At 35.3% G+C, this 20940-nt stretch overlaps 1 protein-coding gene across 2 annotated transcripts in view; it reads left to right on the top strand.

The window, feature by feature from the left end:
- The window catches only part of LOC121376457 (tyrosine-protein kinase transmembrane receptor Ror-like), a 354346-nt gene that overhangs the window by 223653 nt on the left and 109753 nt on the right, over nucleotides 1-20940 (top strand). Inside the window, exon 1 of one of the 2 annotated variants that reach the window (XM_041504331.1) lies at nucleotides 11136-11383. The exons of the other annotated variant lie outside the window; for it this stretch is intronic. Coding sequence (XP_041360265.1) covers nucleotides 11352-11383 — 32 coding nt within the window. The 5' untranslated portion in view covers nucleotides 11136-11351. Of the gene's footprint in view, nucleotides 1-11135; nucleotides 11384-20940 lie in introns of those variants that run through there. 2 annotated transcript variants of the gene reach the window in all.

The following is a 20940-nucleotide window of genomic DNA, read 5'->3' on the forward strand; positions in this document are numbered from 1 at the left end:
TTGATTCAGGCCTGTGAACCTTTGTTTTGTCCCAAAAACAGGCTGTGTGGTGTACAGTGGGTCTTACTTAGTGCAGCATGGGAGAGAACCTATATATGCATTTGATTATGGTTAAAACCTGTCCTTAAGGTGAGCCACTTGACATGATTGATGTGCATGCATGTAAACCTGGCCGTGTCAAGCTGCACTCCAAGTGAAGACAGATCTGCACACAATGTAGCCTTGAACTTCGCAAACTTCGCATTATTTCAATTAACACTTTGAAATGCATTTTGACACTATCAAATGATGAAGTTTCCACATCATGAATGTTCCTTTTAAGTCTCACACACTTTGAAAACTTCTTCAAAGCATTGGTTTTAGGAACACTTGAGCAACTAGGTGGTCTCATACCAGTGTTTATATTTTGTGATAGTGAATGAACATTTTAAAGTGACAGACCCTAGTTTTTAAACACTATGGCATATTTTGTTTACTATTAGAGCCGTTTGTTTTTAGAACTGAAATCAAACTTTACTTAGATTTTATTGCTTAGATTATCTGTATCTGTACATCAAGTGTTTCTTGTCATCCTGGTGTTTTTGATACCACGAAATGCAGTTTTAATATTTTGTAAAATGCATGTACCTCTGAGAAGTAAAAGTTATGTAGATGAGCTTTAGTCTAGGGGTTTTTTTTAAAAGAATATTCCCCTGTTTTAATATCACAGACTCTTGTTTCAAATGTGTTACAGGTTTGTAGATTAACCAAACTTTGTGTCCATTTTCACTGGTTGAATCTAGGGTTTGTGACTTTAATATAAGGCATGATAATATACATGTTAGAAGCTAGGGGTGGAGAAGGGATAGGCAGGTTGGCTGAGGTAGATCTGTTTGGCTATTTTGCATTCTAACTAATGGTGGGGGGGGGGGGGGCATAGCCCAGTGGTAAAGCCAGTGCACCACGACTGGTATATCAAAGGCTGTGGTATGTGCTATCCTGTCTATGGGATTGTGCATATAAAAGATCCCTTGCTGCATTAGGACAAATCTGATGACTACATGTCAGAATTACCAAATGTATGACATCCAATAGCTGATGATTAATTAATCAATGTGCTCTAGTGGTGTCGTTAAACAAAACAAAGTTCTAACCAATGCTTCAGTACTGGTTGTTATATTTCACAGTGATGTCTTGGGAAATTATGTAAAACAGTCTCTTGTTGCTTATTAAAATTTAAAGTTTGTTTTGTTTAATACAACCACTAGAACACATTGATTATTTAATCATCGGCTATTTAATGTCAAACATTGGGTAATTCTTGTATATGATAAAAAAAAAAATATTAAAAAAAAATAATAATTCCTGTATATAGTGTTAAAAGAAATCCACTACATTTCGCCACTAGCAGTAAGGGATCTTTTATATCGGCATGTACTTTCCTACAGACAACACATCACATACCAAGGTGATATGCCAGTCATGGGGCATTGGTTGGTAAGGTAAAAAAAATCCAATAAGAGAATGAGTCCAAGCACACGAGGCGAGCACTCTACCAACTGAACTAGATCCTGCCCCTTGGTTAGAGTGTCTTGTGAATACATGCTGGTTAAACAACCTTTGCATTGTTTTGTTCTTGAGCCAATCTTAAGATTGATACTATAGTCATTATTCATTTTGATACAGCTAACTGGAATTTAAAATGTCATAACCTTTCTATCAGGTTAAAAAAAAAACATAATAATAAATAAAATAAAAATATATATATAACTACTTTTTAATAATGCAATGTGGAAACGTATGAAGACAAAACCTTTTTGAAAGATTATATCAATAATTAAAAATAATATTTCACTTAACCTTTAATTAAAACCCAAACACCCCCCCCCAAAAACAAAAAAAACAAAAACAAAAACAACAACAAAAAAACAAACAAAAACAACACCTGAAGAACTCTACAGTCATATAGCTAATATTTCAACATTTGAAAGAGATATAAAATATATTTCTTTAAACAACAACAACACACAAGTAAACCAGCATTGTCGTTAAAGGGCAATAACACATTTTCTGGGATGACATTTATGATTGTTTATTACAGAAAACAAGCTCTGTTTTTTTTTTAAATTGAAACTTTCTATAATAACTATAAATTTATACTTTATGATACCAAAATGTTATTGCCCAATGACTCTAGGAGAGAACCATTTAGGATTGTATTCCGGAAGTAGCACATGGCATGCATTCAGCCATTAACCTGATTTTAATATACAGGTGAAAACTCCCCACAGAATGTTTCTGGGCAGCCTTAACACCTGACTGCGGTGGCTGTGTTATGTATAAACATCATCAAGCTGGCACCTGAGGCTATCCATCGGCTCACCTGGCGATTCAGAGGAAATGACATCACAGAATTATGAGAGATGCCCATCAAGTTACTTCGTCTCAGATTGGAAATCGATTCCACGTGATTCTTCATTCAGGAGAATGCATGGTGCACAGATATTTGTAGATGATAAATATTTTATGACATACAGATTTCTGTATGGCTAATTTATATGTATGTCCATCCATTCATTCATCTGTTCATCCATCCATCTGTTCTCTCATCCATTCACCTGTCCATTATATTAATCATTCCATCCATCAGTCCATCCATCCATCCATCCGTCCACCCATCCATTCATCCAATTACCCACCCACCCATCCATCCATCCATCCATTCACTATTCATACCTCCCTCCAACTATTCACCCGTCCATCCATCAAACCATTCATTCAGCCATCTATTCATCCATCCACCCATTCACTCATCCATTCACTCATCCACTCATCCATCCACTCATCCACACATCCATCCATCCATCTATTCATCCATCCATTCATTCAGCCATCCATCCATCTACCCACCCACCCACCATCCATCCATCCATCCATCTACCCATTAGTATGTCCATCCATCCATCCCTGCAACCATTCACCCAACCACCCATCCATCCATCCATCCACCCACCCATCATTCCTATCCATCCATCCATTCACCCACTATCATTTCTATCCATCCATCCTTCCATCCACCCACCCACCCATCATTTCTATCCATCCATCAATCCATCCATCAATCCATCCATCTATCCATCCATCCATCCATCCATCCAACCATCCACACATCCACCCATCCATCCATCCATCCATCCATCCATCCATCCATCCATCCATCCATCCATCCATCCATCCATCCATCCAACTATCCATCCACACATCCATCCATCCATCCAACCATCCATCCAACCATCCATCCAACCATCCACACATCCATCCATCCATCCATCCATCCATCCACTTGCCTCTTCTAACAATAGCATAAAACCTTTCTGATCAGCACTTGGCACTTCTGGGTTCATTCATTTTCATCTTTCCATCTCCAGTCCTGCCATAATCCTACCCCACTGGCTGGTTGCCACCTCCAACTCCAGAACTGGTTTGGTATCCTCCCCCCCATCAGATAATGAAGTTGATAAGAGTGGGCCTCACACATGTAAAGAGCCTGTAACACCAACACTGCCACAACTCCAGAACTGGTTTGGTATCCTCCCCCCCCATCAGATAATGAAGTTGATAAGAGTGGGCCTCACACATGTAAAGAGCCTGTAACACCAACACCGCCACAATTCCCTGGAGAGACCGAGTGTGTTGTGGAGGAAGTTGGTTGTCTTCATCATGGAGATCAAAGGATGCTGGTAGTTGAATGTGACACTATCAGACCACTGTTGCTCTCTTTGTTCCTTACTTGTTGCTGCACTTGTAGATGTTTCAGTAATTGTTTCACTGTAAACACAGTTGTTTTTAAGGACAGTTTAAAAAAAGATAAATGTTAAAGAAATTGATATGTAAGTTCAGGTTACTTTAAAATTATACATTATACCTATAATAGTTTTTAATTAGATCAAAAATGTCTGTTGAAAACCATAGATGTTTAATTTCTTCACTGTGTTTCCAGGTATTTACACTAAACTCTTTCGTATCCATTATGATTACCATATATCTTTGCCTATTAATCAATCATGGCTATAAGTTGAGTCCCAAATTTCAAGTCTTGAAATCTCTTTTTTTAATTATTGACCCATTTTTAAGTTGACCTATTTTTTTTTACCTTTTAAGTATTTCTTATTTTTAGCAAATAAGATTCACAAATCGCTAATACATAAGACATTAAAACCAAAAAAAAACCCCGTATTTTTGGAACTTTGTGTTTGCACATTGGTATCTCATTTCAACTCAGATATATACTGAAGTCATTTAAAAATGCACCAGTCACATTTGTAGTTATAATAATACAGTCAAACCCACGTATTTGCATACTCATGGTGCAGCTCGATCATATGCAATTAACGGGGTTAGTCGATTAACTGATAGTACTAATACATTTATCTGATTCTGTATAACTGGATGCATTCTGGTAGGCAATAAATCATATGCAATTAACTGGGTTAGTCAATTAACCGATAGTACTAATACATTTATCTAATTTTGTATAACTGGATGTATTCTGGTAGGTAATAAACAACCCAAAACATTGTATACATGGGTTAGGATTATTGTGCATTTTATAGCAGCCTCACACATACAATAGCAATAAGAACTGAACATTGGGTGGTGCGTTTTATAGCAGCCTCACACATACAATAGCAATAAGAACTGAACATTGGGTGGTGTGTTTTATAGCAGCCTCACACATACAATAGCAATAAGAACTGAACATTGGGTGGTGTGTTTTATAGCAGCCTCACACATACAATAGCAATAAGAACTGAACATTGGGTGGTGTGTTTTATAGCAGCCTCACACATACAATAGCAATAAGAACTGAACATTGGGTGGTGTGTTTTATAGCAGCCTCACACATACAATAGCAATAAGAACTGAAATTTGGGTGGTGCGTTTCAGTGGGATTCAGTGTATTTATCGCTGGTTTATATCAACCATATCAGGAAATGTAATCCAAGATATTTAGGTGGTTATCTTCATGTCCCCTCATTTTGAACTTAATGAGTTTTGTAAAATCATTCTTTAATTATCTTAAGTTTGAGACATGCCAGGCACTGATTAAACAAGTCTTCTGGTATTTTTCCTTTTTGTATTTTATTATGAATAGTATTAAATGCCAGCATGAGCAAGAAATAAAGAAATTGTTGTCTGATTTCAGTGTCAATGTACTTGTCTAAATGACCATTGTTATTTTGAATTAAATGTGCATCCCATAGATGCGTTTAGTTGACAAACAGCTGTTTTGTAACAATTTCTGGATTATTTCTGAAACTGTGCTGGAGTAATAAGTGCATTTGTGTACACATTTACATATTTTATCTCTATGTAAAGGCTGCTTGTGACAAAACAACATGTTTTGTATCCCTTGTTACTTTTAAATAAAGCAAGATTTACCCTGCCATTTGCTAAATTACCTAATGCAAACTAAAGTTGAAATTGTTGAATATATAAAATTATTAAATCTCTAAAAAGCTAGGGCTGGGACATAGCCCAGTGGTAAAGCACTTTCTTGATGCACAGTCGGTTTGGGATCAATCCCCGTCAGTGGACCCATTGGACTATTTCTAGTTCTAGCCAGTGCACCATAACTGGTATATCAAAGGCTGTGGTATGTGCTACCCTGTCTGTGTGATGGTGCATATAAAAGATCCCTTGCTAGTAATGGAAAAATATAGTGGATTTCCTCTCTAAAACTATTTGTCGAAATTACCAAACGTTTGACATCTAACAGCTGATGATGAATAAATCAATGTGTTGTAGTGGTGTCGTTGAATAAATCAATGTGTTGTAGTGGTGTCGTTGAATAAATCAATGTGTTGTAGTGGTGTCGTTGAATAAAACAAACTTTAACTTTTAATTCTAAAAAGCTGTTAAAAAGGTGTATCATGTGTAAATCTAAGGTTTATTTTTTCTGTATATTTATCTGCTTGCACGCTCAGCTTCATTTTTACCAATTGGAACACATTGCCCTTTTCTGTTAGCACCCAGCATAAATGAGACAATCAACCCAGGTGTACTGATATTCTTGCATTCTGTACATTTTGACACCCAGTAGCTGTTGTATTCTTTACACTGGGATATCGTTAAACATTCCTTTCATTCATTCTTTCAGGAAGAGCCAAAAACTTTCAATTGACTCTAATTAGAGTGCACTTGGAACACCTAGGTCTTAGATTGCTCCATGATTGTTCACAAATATAAAAGAAAGAAATTTCTTTTTGAGAATCACCGGTCTCAGTGGTGTCATGGTTAAGCCATTGGATATAAGGCTGGTAGGTACTGGGTTCGCAGCCCGGTATCGGCTCCAACTCAATGGGTAGGTGTAAAACCACGACACCCTCTTCTCTCTCAGTAGAACAACTAACAACTAACCCACTGTCCTGGATAGCCCAGATAGCTGAGGTGTGTGTACAGGACAGCATGCTTGAACCCTAATTGGATATAAGCACAAAAATAAGTTGAAATAAATAAATGAATGAATCTTGATTTTTAAAAATATATTTTGTGTGAGTACTTAAAACTTGGAAGTTGACTCCATACATATATTTTCTAACCAAAATACACCAAACTGATAATAATTTTGCAATCCAGCTTAGAGTCTAATACAGGTTTGACAGTTATGATCTTCATAAACAGATAGTTATTACAAATACAGTTATGTAGTTACTTTTCAATTTAATTTTATTTACTGGGCTAGGAGTGGCTAAATGTTTACCTCATTTTGTAATCACTCTGTTCACAAAAGCCCTTAAAAACTAGTTGATCACTTGAGAAGAAGATATCTTTTGAGAGCCTCATTTCAATAGGTTGCCACAAAAGCTTACTCTTTTCTTCTGCAATTTATTTCCTCCATTCAAAGTAATGCTTACTCTTTTCTTCTGTATTTTATTTCCTCCATTCAGAATTAAAGTGTGGCTGTTATGAGGGTGTGTGGTGTAGACATTCAATAAACATAGAAAATCAACCATGCAAACATACCATGTCCTGTGGTACCTAGTCCAGCCTTACTCGGGCCAGAGGGATCAAGGAAGTAGTGAAGAACCCATGCCCCAATTACCTAGGGCATACATACTGGAGCCCTTTCAAGTCGGGAGCCTTTGATGACCTCTGTATAACAATATGTACAGAACTAAGATTAAAAAAAAAAAATCTTCATATAATACTGTTTATGTAGCACCTACCTGTTGTACACTGGAAATTTTATTCACTGCATCATAATAAAATAATCAGGCCTTTAGAAAAAAAACATTTTGTCTGTAACATATATCCTGTCTTAAATCCTTCTAATAAAGTAAAATATTGTGCCCATGAAAGGTGTGCTTAAACAGTTTTCTGGTGGAAGCATGCCAAACATTACCCTCACAATTCGGTATAGCACATACAAAAGAATTAAAAAATTTCCCTTTTTGGGTATTTGTACATTTAAATAATTCTATGTACAAATACATATTTTTAAACCTGTACATAGAGGCCACCTCTTCTGTGGGCTACATTTTATCCTTTGTAATAGTGTTTTAATTCTGTATAACTATGGCACAGAATCTAATGTGGTGACAGAGTATTTGCCTGAGGTGTGACATCAAAAACTGTGGTATGTACTGTTCTGTCAATGGGAAAGTGCATATGAAAGATCCCATGGTTGTCTTCAATATGAGTAGTATAGTGGCAGTGGGTTCCTGTCAAAACAGCCATATTTTTAGAGAGCAAATAACTCTAGTTTCAAATGTGAGTTGTATTTAAAGAACTATTTTTTATCAAAGGCCATGATATGTGGTGTCCTGACTATAGGAAAATGCTTATAATGATTACTTGCTACTAATGGGAAAATGTAGCCTGTTTCCTTTGACTATATGTCACAATGACCAAATGTTTGACATCCAGTAGCTGATGGTTAATAAATTAATGTCTTCTAGTAGTGTCATGAAACAAAACAAACTTTAAAGAAATATTTCTTTTGCTTCCTTATGCAGCCATGATTATGTCATGGAAAACTTCTAAAAGGAGAATAAATTATAGAAAATAACCAGTTATACTTCTGTAAGTGTCCATTATCCAGTGACTCACCTATGCCAATGATAAATTTGTTTTTAAATTATTTGTTTTTTAAGCTGATTGTTCTCTATCCCCACGCCTTAATTGAAGGTACTGACAGGTGAATCATTGACTGCTTTGAAAGTGAAATTCATCATTTGAACTGTGTGAGAACTTTCACAACAATGTTCTCATCTACAGACCTTTAAATGAATTGGATTACAACAGATATTTAACATGTGACTTTACATCATCTGTGTACAATACACTCAAGCCATCTTTGTTTTCTCTCAGTATGTACTATGTAAACACAAGTTTGTTTTCTCCCAAGTTTACACAGTGTTCAGCACCTGGCAACTCCAGGTATTAAATGGTTGTTTGGATAGTCTCATCAGATGAAGCAACAGTGCATTATCTGGTTTATGTGGTCATTTGTTAAGTGATTGTGTTTGACTTTTACTTCACTTTCTACCTAAAACATACTGATCAGTTCCCGTGACTGGATACAGTGGTGTAGTATAGTGCTAGGTGCTTGGTGTGCATTTCTGGAATAATGGTTAGGCCATCAGAATTAAAGTTAAACTTTGTTTTGTTTAACAAGATCATTAGAGCACATTGATTTATTAATCATCGGCTATTGGATGTCAAACACTTGTTAAATTTGACTCGTAGTCATCAGAGGAAACCTGCTACAAATTTCCTAATTTATCAAGGGATCTGTTATATGCACTTTCCCACAGACAGGAAAACACATACCATGGCTTTTGACCAGTTGCAATGCACTGGTTGGAATGAGAAAAAAACCAATCAGTTGAATAGATCCACCGAGGTGGTTTGATCCTGCGACGCAAGCACCTTAAGCGAGCACTTGACTGACTCCATCAGAATTAAGGCTCATAGTTAATGAGTTCGCAACCCTGTACCGGCTCCCCCCCAAAACAAGTTGTAATGACTTGGTGGGTAGGTGGTTTGCTCCTGATGACTAATACTAGTATAGTCAAACCTGTATTAATTAGCCACCAAAGGGAATATCAAAAAGTGGCCTCTAAAGACAGGTGGCTGCTTAATATAAGTCAGATTATACCATAATTAGATGATGTGGAGAATAAATATGTGGCCTTTTAACACAATTGGCTGCTTAATATAGGTGGTCACTAGAGCAGGTTTGACTGTATATCAAAGATTATAAGTGCTGTCCTATCTATGAACCTAACACCTCATGCTGTTTCATTCTGTCTTTCTTTCCTTCCTTTTGGCTGCTTAATACAGGTGGTCACTAGAGCAGGTTTGACTGTATATCAAAGATTATAAGTGCTGTCCTATCTATGAACCTAACACCTCATGCTGTTTCATTCTGTCTTTCTTTCATCATTTTGGCTGCTTAATACAGGTGGTCACTAGAGCAGATTTGACTGTATATCAAAGATTATAAGTGCTGTCCTATTTATGAATCTAACACCTCATGCTGTTTCATTCTGTCTTTCTTTCCTTCATCTTTTCTTCTTTTATCCCTTAAAGATTATAAGTGCTGTCCTATCAATGAATCTAACACCTCATGCTGTTTCATTCTGTCTTTCTTTCCTTCATCTTTTCTTCTTTTATCCCTTAAACGTTTCTTCTTTCTTTACTTCTAGCTTCACTGTTAACCCCATATATTACAGAATTTTTTATTTATGTATCCATGCTTATTTATACTGTTGTAATATACCATATTATGTTTATTATGTGTACCATATTGTGTTTTATATTAGCTTATAACACGACTGAAAGGTAGTGATATCAGAGCCCCCAACCGTGACACTACCATATTTGTTTCTGGGGTTAATAAACTTATTCAATTTCACTGACATAGGAAGGGGGGGGGGGGGGCAAGGGGGCATGTGCCCCCCACTTTTTGGCACCTTCCTACACCCATGAATTTATAATTGAAAAAAGAAGAAGAAAAAAGGTGGAAGGAATAACATATGTGGATACATCAGGTTTTCTCTCATAAACTAACCAGTGTCATTTCAACGTATGGTCCAAATGGCTGAGTTATGTAAACTGGTATAATATATAGCTGATCTTATCTTTATAATCTCTTCTTATTTTTCTTAATGTTTAAAGCTTATTAAATCCTCTTTGTAAAACAGAATTCACCGAAGACATTTTTCTGTTCATATTGTTTTGATTTTCAGACAGTAGACTTGTTCCCCAGTCTTAGACACTAGACTGGTTCATAAGTCATAAACACAAGATCAGTCTACTCTATGCAGAGCCATCACAACTATCTTAGCATTATCTACCCTTAAAATCTGGGTGATAATAGGACACCTTTGAATAAATGTGACTCTTCTTCTTAGCTTAGATGATTCATTCAGTGAGATTTTACACATTTATCAAAGTCTGAAATCAAATCGCCCATGAAAGCCATAATTTATGACATTTTATCCGGGGTGTTTTAACTCGGGGCCCGCCCCTTTCTCAACTTCAGAGACCGGTCTCCCTGGGTCACGCCAGAAGTAAATCCATCAGGGGCGGAACCGGAGATCAGTTTTTGCTTCTTTTATGCCTAAAACTGTTGAAATAATAAATTCCTGGCCTGGAAGTAGATCAATATAATAGCTGCAGTGGCCAGTTTTAAAGCCAATTAAGACGAGATTTAGGAACTTTTGTTCATTTCTCTGCTCTACTTTGACTCTGGGTTTGACTCTTCTTTTTTTTTTTTTTAATGTCATGGGCAATTGCCGTGACAACAGAGCACAGAGTTGAGATACACTGGGATTAATGAGCAGAAATGCTTGGTTCTCCAATCTAACCACCGTCAGTATAAATCAGATCTGAACTGTGAAGTTCATTGTCAGAGGCTAAAACCAACTAACACCTGCTTTGGTAGACAGTCTTTGGATGTTTGTCACCAATTTTCTCTGGTGTTCCTCATTAATCACATGCCACTGCCTTCCTGCCTTCCCCCATGTGTTGCAGCTATAACCCTGATCCTGTCAGCTCCCCATACATTTGTATACATGTGTGATCACACTCGCTGCAAGTGTTATACACAGCCTGAGTCTTACCACACTGCCGTGGATGAGAGGAGGCACACACACATACATACAGAGAGAGAAGAGAGAGAGAGAGCTTGGTACTTAATCCATGCATAGCCTACTGCTTGGCAGTTCTCCTTGTGGAACTGTGGGTGTGTATACATACATAGACTGGTGCTCAACAAGCTCTGCTCTATTAGTTGTGACTTGTACATACTAAAGGAAACAGTGTATTACTGTTCTCGCTTGGATACTCCCAACCCTTAGGACATGTCCGACTACAGATTTCCCAAGTTTGACTGGTAAGATTTTTTGATTTTTTTTAAATAGCATTTAAAAGATAAAAATCATTTATTTCTTTTTCTTTAAAAAAAAATTCTTTTGATGTTTATTCAGTCTTTACTCTGTCCTAGCTGCACTTGTCTTCACTTTTTTTTTCTCTCACTGACTTTTGTTATTGTTGGCTCTGTGTTATTTTGACAGTATTGGTTTTGTTGTTCTTGCTCCGTTTGATGTCTTGATAACCTCTTACACTGGAGTTAGTGTTTAATAAACTTCTAATTTAGAGAACTACATTTGCAGATGTAAACCCAAGTGTTCTGTTGAAAACTATTTTCAGTCAGAATAAGAAAGACAAGGATTTTTTGTTGATTGTATTGTTATTTCATTATTTTAAAATATAGGAATAATTTATTTTCAAATTTTGTTTAATTATTTTAAAATATATTATTATTTCTGTTTTCTATTGTTATGTACATGTAATTATTTTATTAATATTACTAACTTTATTATTTGAAACAACATTTCATAAAATCTTATACTATATTTTCTGTAATTAAAATACACATAACTTTTCTTAGTTGTCACAGGGTTCGAAGTGTTTGCCCACTTCACTTTCCACTGACAGAATAATTTTCAGAAATGACAATTGTAAACAATATTGACATGTCACTAATATAAATCATATCATAGATTTTAAAATTAATAATAATCATACCTTAAAATATTATATACTTCTGGTGTAATTTATAGTTATTGGTTTGTACTTTTAAAATATAAGTCCTATTCAACATATTTCTAAAGAAATTTAAGAATTATTATGTTGTATTTTCAAAACTTTAAATCTGCTTTAAATTTAAAGTTTAGTTATTTTATACATATTTTAATGTTAAGCATATGATGTAGTAATGTATTATTTAATTAATTCAATTTACCATTCTTACAATACATAAATCTGAGAAATCCAAAATATATAATTTTACAAAATGTAAATAAAAAATGCATATATACTGTTAAGTCTTCTGAACATTTATTTTTAACAATTTAAACTTTTTATTTTGACTATGAAGTCTTTAACAATTTAAACTATTTGCTACTATAAAAGTTATTTTTATAAACATGTTATATATTACAGTTGTACTAAATGCCAGTTCTTGGAATACAGTTAATTAATGTAACAATGCTGAAACAATAGAAAGGTGTAACAAATTAATTAAAAGATGATATACAATATCTGCCCTGTGCGACGGACCTCGAAATCCATGATGGCAATTGGTAATGCCATCATAAAAATCTGTTGCAAAATTTATTTGTGTTGGCATTTTTATCATTGTTGGGTATTTACTTCACAGGATCAGAGTAATAAATTATACAAATATCAGATCTATATTAACTCTTCTTGTGGGTGGGTTTTTTACTTAATTTGTGGTTTTATTGTGACTCTAACAGTTTATATAATTTGAAAACAATCATAATTTTTATTATTTACATTATTAAAAGTATTTAGAGATGGTTTAAGTTCTCGATGTGCCTTATTAAAAATAAAATATATTTTTAAATTAAATGCAAGGAGGGTTTTTTTTACTGAAGTAATACAGAATGAACACAAATATGTGCATTTGTCATCTAACAATGGAAAAGATTACTTTCATATTATTGAAAATTAATGGCCAGTTAATATATTTTTGTCTTTGAGAATGGGAAGAAATATCTGACATTAAACCAATTTTTTCTTGGGTAATAAATTTATTTAAAAAAACAACTAAAAATATAATTTGAAGAAAAATATGGATTGTCATTCTAAATGGTTATGTAATGAAATTATACTCAATATAGCACCTTCAAATAAACCTAAGCCATAATTACTGAAAAGCAAAGCTTTACACTATATTGATCATTTCATGATCAGAGTTGCTCATATTCCTCGCATACCATGTCATAACACGGAGCAGTGCTAACTTGTGCATGCGTTATATCAATGTGTTTACTCTCTGATTGTCACCTGTTACATCTACCCATACACTGTTTGTCTTTGTGCAATGATTTTGGCGTTAGTGATTTACTGAAGGCCAGAGAAAACCAGTCTATACGTACAGCTACACCAGTCACTTATCCCGACAAAGACTTAATCTCATTGTTTTTCAATGGTGTGTGTGTTACGTGTTTGTCGATATTAGTGAGCGGTATACATTATGTAATATTGATAGGTCTTCACAATCTAGCAGATGTTGTTTGAGCCATACCATGTTGCAATATCAGTTCTTTCTGTACTAAAGTGCAGCAGAGTTCGTAGAGGTTATTTTAGGCATATTACTAGGGCACATTGGAAGAAGTTTGTTTTGTTTTAACGACACCACTAGAGCACATTGATTTTTTAATCATTGGTTATTGGATGTCATTGTAATTCTGACATATACTCTTAGAGATGAAACATGCTACATTTTTCCATTAGTAGCAAGGTATCTTTTATATGCACCATCCCAAAGACAGGATAGCACATACCATATACCACAGCCTTTGAATTACCAGTCATGGTGCACTGGCTAGAACAAGAGATAGCCCAATAGGCCCACCAACTGGGATCGATCCTAGACTGACCACACATCAAGCAAGCTTTTTACCACTACATCCCGCTCACATAAGCACATTTGATGCACATCACTATTGGATATTAAACAATATAGTTAATAATTCTGACACACCGTCTCCTTGATATCACAACAAGGGATCTTTTATATTTAATTACCACAGGGCTTCTGGAATTTTTATAAAATCCACTAGCCATGGGATCAGTGATTTAAAAAAATGTACTAGCCACAATTAAAATTAACTTGCTTTACTTTAAGAGTTTGACTAATTAATAGTAACAGTCGGATATGTCACCTAACAGTGTTCTAGCTAGGATCTCGGGAGGGCAGGGTGCTCACTTATTACTAATTAATAGTAACAGTCGGATATGTCACCTAACAGTGTTCTAGCTAGGATCTCGGGGGGGGGCAGGGTGCTCACTTATTATTAGGGCACTTTCTGCGGGAATAATTGTTAATGATGGCAGTAATTTATATACCATAACCGAAGAAAAAAAAAACCTAACAAAATATGAAAATTATGGATTTAATGCTAATTAATAATATAGGGTTGATAAATAATGCAACAGTTGTATGGATGCACTGCTGGACATACACTGGTCAGTTTCATAGTTAACATCTTTGGGTTGTTACATACACAAAAAATTTACAAAATTATGAGGGACACACAACTGATCAGTTTATTTCAAAGATTGCAACATCTTCTGTTTTTTACACTTAGGAACTCTCTGTTGTCTTATTTAGCAGTGTTTCAACGTGAATGAATTTCCAGTTAAGTTTAATTTGAAGTAACTTGCTTACAGTTGGAACATTTAGTTTGCTCCTTCTGTCTGTTTTTGTTGTTTTCAACTGAGAAAACACTCTTTCACACTCAGCACTGCTCAACTGCTACAGACACCAGCTTGACTAGCAGTGGATACATTGCTTGTACATAGTCCACTTTTCCAATCCCTGGGAGAGTCTTATCAAATGTGCTGGATGACATCAATGAAAGAAAATTTGTCCACTCCATTAGAAGGTTCTATTCAAGCATGTTGAAGTGAACAGCAAGAGCTCCATTTCTCCATACAATACAGGAACATCCTCATCCAGTGAAGACACATCCAATATTGCCAAAGAATTGACTATATCGCTATCCTGAAATCTGATAAAATAATAGAAAAATTTATAACTTACAATACATATTCAATTGAACTTACTTTTTTTCAGTATCATTTTAATGATAACAATTTATTTAGGCAAATACTTGTAACTATTAAAGGGACATTCCTGAGTTTGCTGCAATTTTTAAGATGTTATCGACTAACATAGACTTTTTAATGATTGTAACTGCATAAAATATTAGTGGCTATATATTAAACGTGTTTCTGATCGTTCTAATATTTATACTAGGTTAAATTTCATTTTATTTCTTAAAATTTAGCTGATGTAGGCTGGGAGATCAGCCATGTTAAAAAAAGGAGAGAGAAAAAAACAAACCCAAAAAACAAAACAAAACAAAACAACACCCAACAATACTAACATTTAATTTTTAATAAAAGCCTGTGCATCAAATATTTAAGAAAATGATTATTGTATGGTATATCGATCAGAAAGTCATATATTTCTGTAACTATACAAATATTAATTCAGCATCAGATGTAATTGTCGTAAAATTTTTTTTTTAAAAAATGGAAAATTTTTGGCACAATCCAGCCGCTTTCTGTAACACTTTCAGTTTCCTTTCTCGTATTGGCATTGTTAAACACCATTTTGTGTAAAAAGTAGTGGTATTTATAACTTTTATAACTTGTTTTCATAATAATTGAAAATAACCAATTTCCGACATCAGGGGAGCTAAATCGTAAATTAGCTAGACTTGCCACAGTTGAAATTGAACACCTAAAAATGGAATGGCCGTAAAAAAAAGAAAAAAAGGCAGAGCGGCAACAGTCGGGGCAGGGCGGCAAAAATTATGGGCAGGGTGCGCCGCCCTCCTATTTACTGCTAACTAGAACACTGCCTAAAAAGGGAGATAGAGCTTTAAAACACTAATATTGGATGGTGGTGGTGGGGGCAGAATATTCATAATTACAAAATAGACTTAACTGCAGCATTTTACCTTTTTTTTTCACTAGCCGTTGGGCATGGCAGTAGTAGTTATTTACTAGCCCAACATTGAATATTACTAGCCATGGGAGTGGGGCTACCATAATCTAGAAGCCCTGATTACCCACAGACAGACAGGACAGCATATACACCGACCGTTGATATTCCTGACATGGGGCACTGGTTAGGTTGGGAAAAAACTTATTTTTTCAGTTCCTCAAGATATAGAGCTGAAATATTGTGAATAGCTTTATCATGTACTGTTATAACTTGTATATCAAATTGAGGGGTGGGATGTAGCCCAGAGGTAAAGCACTAGCTTGATGCGCGGTCGGTTTGGGATCGATCCCCATCAGTGGGACCATTGGGCTATTTCTCGTTCCAGCCAGTGCACCGCAACTGGTATATAAAAAGCCGTGGTATGTGCTATCCTGTCTGTGGGATAGTGCATATAAAAGATCCCTATCTACTAATGAAAAAATGTAGTGGGTTTACTCTCTGAGACTATATGTCAAAATGACCAAATGTTTGACATCCAATAGCCAACGATTATAAATCAATGTGCTCTAGTGGTATTGTTAAACAAAACAAACAAACTTTTGTATATCAAATTTGCCTTTTATGGGGATTTATCTGTGAAACTTTCTTGGTTTTTGTAGGAAACATGTCTTACTTTAGCAGTACTCTCAAAATGCTTCTTTTAATTTGTAAATAAATATACTCATATTAGTTACATTATATTAATTGTTAGTTGTATTTCCAGAACTTTTTTAATCTTCTGTGGCCAAAAAGATATTCTAATATTTTGCCAGTGGCCAAAACGTTAATTCATCAGAGCAAAACTGAGATAGCCAATAGACTATAATAATAATACCACAATTTCATTAAGTAAATGGAAGCTAGTATATCCATATCATTCCCATCTAATCATGTCTACTGTTGGTAATATTATCTTTAAAACCTGCTCTGTTTTCGTTTTGTGATTTCCTTGCAGCTTTCATACAATCCTTGGATGTTACATTTGTCTTACTTCTCCATAGTCACATAGATGTTTTCTTACATTGTCTCCAATTTCCACTCATTGTTTACTTTGGATGGCAAAGATGTGCTGCAAATTTGCACTAGATACGTAATTCGTAAGTTTTCTTCATGCTTCTGGTTCTGTTAATGCTATAAAATTGGAACTGCCTGAGGTAGAGTTTTTGTAAGGAAGATAGATACACTAATTGTTATTAAACCATTCACATATGTGGATGCAAGGGTTAACTCAGACCATTTTCATCCACCTGTCTGTAGTATCTTGTTTGTAATATGTTGTATAGCTGATGGATGGATGGATGGATGGATGGATGGATGGATGGATGGATGGATGGATGGATGGATGGATGGAAAGAGAGATGGATGGATGGATGATTATTTGGATGGATAGATGGGTAGTTGTTAGGTTGAATGGATGGATAGATGGATGGATGGAAAGAGAAATGGATAGATGATTATTTGGATGGATAGATTAATAGATTGGTAATTGTTAGGTTGAATGGATGGATAGATGGATGGTTGGTTATTTGGATGGATGGATGGATGGATGGATGGGTAGTTGTTAGGTTGAATGGATGGATGGTTAGAGGGATGGATGGTTATTTGGATGGATATATGGTTAGATGGGTAGTTGTTGGGTTGAATGGATGAATGGATGGATGGATGAATAGATGGGCAAATTGGTGATTAGGCAAATGAATTAATGGACATATTGATGAACAGATAGTTGGATAGATGGATCTATTGATCAGTTGATGAACAGGTAGATGAGTTGATTAAAGGGTTGATCAATGAGTTGGTTTTATTTGAATCATTGAGTTGCTGAATAAATGGATGTTTACTGAAATGAAAGAAAAAAGTACTGTAATGACCTGGGAATAAAATAAAAAGAGAATAAGCAAAAGAAGGTAAAACGAAATATAAAATGCCTAACTGTAAAGATAAGTGATAAACTCCTGGTTAATTTTCTCAGTATTGCGAGATGTTAATCTGCTATCAGGGCAGCAGCTGGTTTTCTCGTGGTCAGACACGGATTAGCGTTTCCAATTATTTCTTATCATACCTTTCCTTATTACCACATATTACGCAATCACCACCCAAACCTGCTGCCAGATTGATATTTGCCTCTAATTCTCTATCACAGGACATTCTCTTACGTAAGTGTCCAGCTAGACTTATTGATTCTTGGCTTACAGAACTATACGTCTGCCCTGTGGTTCTCACGTCTGCTCTGTGGTTCTCACTTCTTTCTCGGTTATTCTTACATCTTCTCAGTTGTTTTCACGTCTGCTTGTCTGACTTGTGTGAAATCTACTGTTAGGTGTGGTATACATGTAGGGTGTACAATAATGATCCAAAATTCAAAATGCTTACACTTGCAGGTTAATGCATGTATATACTCAGTGATTATTTATAGCACTAAAACAAGCTTTGATGGCCACTAGGTTCTGAGTTCAAATCTCAGTGCTGACTCAGAGTTAGTTCACCGTTGATTTAGTGACTATTGCTTCAACTTATCTCTTAATGTCTGTCCTTGACAAACTGCATGCCACTAAAGTTGAGATATACGCCCCTTGGAACTTAACTGAATTATAATGATAGAAATAAATTGAAATGAAATGAATGTATGTATGTAAAGAAAAGAAATAATTTTTGTTAAATATTTATGAAATAATTTATATAAAAATATATTCTTCTGTTTTTTCAAAGTTAAAAAAATATAGGTTCATTCTCTTTATCTTTCACATATTACCAACATCCCCATTCTTTCAGACAATGTTGAAAGTTTGTGACAATGTTGAAAATGTCTGTCCTGGCCGTCATGTCGGACCTATCATGGTAATACTCATTACTGTCAGCTGGACACGGTGTAGCGGTTGACCTGTCCATCATGCTGCCATGTTGAGACATTTTGTTGCTGACCAAATGGACACGGCCATAATTTGACATTATTTCTTTATCATATTACAGAGGACAGCTCATGCATGTGTATATATATTATATATTTATTTTCATATGCTGCCTCCGGAAAGTTTTATTATATTTTGGTTATCTGTACGAACGTGTCATTCATCAAGATGATTACAGTTCATAATTTTTACAGTTAGTGAATGTTACAGTTCATGGTTCAGAGGCAGCATGTACATTTTAGTATAGTGGGTAGAATGCTCATGAGATAGGTTGTAGGATCAACTGCCCTTCATGGACAGAAGGGTGGGTGGTGGAGTTGGAGGGTGGGGGTGGAGGGTGGGGTGTCCATCCCATCAAGTGTTTGGTAGATCAAAGGCCTTGGTATGTACTGTCCTTTCTGTGGTAGGGGAGTATGTGTGGCAGCAATGGGTTCTTCTATCTCTATCGTCCATGTGTCAGAATAGTCCATGTGTCAGAATAGCCATATGTTAGACACCAAACAGTCATAGTTTAACATGTGTTCAGGTGTCATACAAATATTATTTACCTTTCCACTCCTAGTTCAGATTTCTCGCTCCAGCCAGTGCACCACGACTGGTACATCAAAGGCTGTGGTATGTGCTATCCTGTCTATAGGATGGTGCATATAAAAGATCCATTGCTGCTAATCGTAAAGAGTAACCCATGAAGTGGCAACGGCAGGTTTCCTCTTTCAATATCTGTGTGATCCATAACCATATGTCCGATGCCATATAACCTTAAATAAAATGTGTTGAGTGTGTCATTAAATAAACCATTTCATCCTTCCTAGTTCAGTTAATAAGAAGTAGTTAGGAAGTAGCTTGTATACTTCAGTCAGAAATAGGATTAATATTTAAATATTTTTTCTTTTTCTTTTTTAAATTATTCTTCACTTCATAACTTCTTTTCCCCTTTTAAAATGCTTTCTAAAATCATCTCAAAATAACTGATAAATTTGCTTATAATTTTCTTGTTTACTGATAATTTAATTAATATATGCTATTTTTATCTATAAATAAAAAGAATAACATCAATTGTATAAATCATACAAAACAAACTCAATACCTCTTCAAAAAATCCATCAGTGAACTGTACAATTTTATTTGTATTCTTTGGTAAATTTTATCTCTGATTTTCCTTCACTAGACTGTATTATGAAAACACTGCACTGAGACCGTGTTTTCCACCTGTTGGTGGATGCCAACAGACACCGGTTATAGTTGATATGGCAGGTAGAATGCCATATGGAATGCTTTACATCAGAATACATTGTCTTCCCTATCCTTCAGGCCGGGTTATTTACATATTTAATCTCAATGTTGCTGTTTCTCCTCGCACTGGAATAAGATTTATGAGCTCTGTGCTGGGTTGCCATTGTCTTCACTCACAAATGTATTTAGGGGGTGGGGGTTTCTACTGTTTTCAGTCAGAAACATATTTAGAGGGGTGGGGGTTTCTACTGTTTTCAATCAGAAATATATTTAGAGGGGTGAGGGTTGCTGTCTTTAATCAAAACTATATTCAGTCTTTAGTCAGAAATATTTAAGAAGAATGTAATATATATATAATGAAAACAGGAAGAAAAAAAGAAAAAGAAAATTTAATACTGATATGACTCATGGCAATTAAGTTGGAAATCTGAGAAAACATTCCAGTCACAACAGTATGAATTTAATAAAGTCACAATCTTGCCTTACCATATTACATGTATAATATCATTTACTAATGTAAAATACAAACACACCCACAGTTTTATATGACCGCATCTGGCTGTAGTACTGGTCCGAACAGGTGGTTCATTAACCGATTCACTCCGGCTGTCACTTGCGCTATATACCCATGTCCATAAAGGTCGATGCACAATATTACAAAATAACATGGGCAAAATACAGCCAGGAGGCTTACCATTAAATATACATATTGTTTTAATTCTT

The sequence above is a fragment of the Gigantopelta aegis genome, chromosome 6 (genome assembly GCF_016097555.1).
Source record: "Gigantopelta aegis isolate Gae_Host chromosome 6, Gae_host_genome, whole genome shotgun sequence".
Taxonomy (NCBI): Eukaryota; Metazoa; Mollusca; class Gastropoda; order Neomphalida; family Peltospiridae; genus Gigantopelta; species Gigantopelta aegis.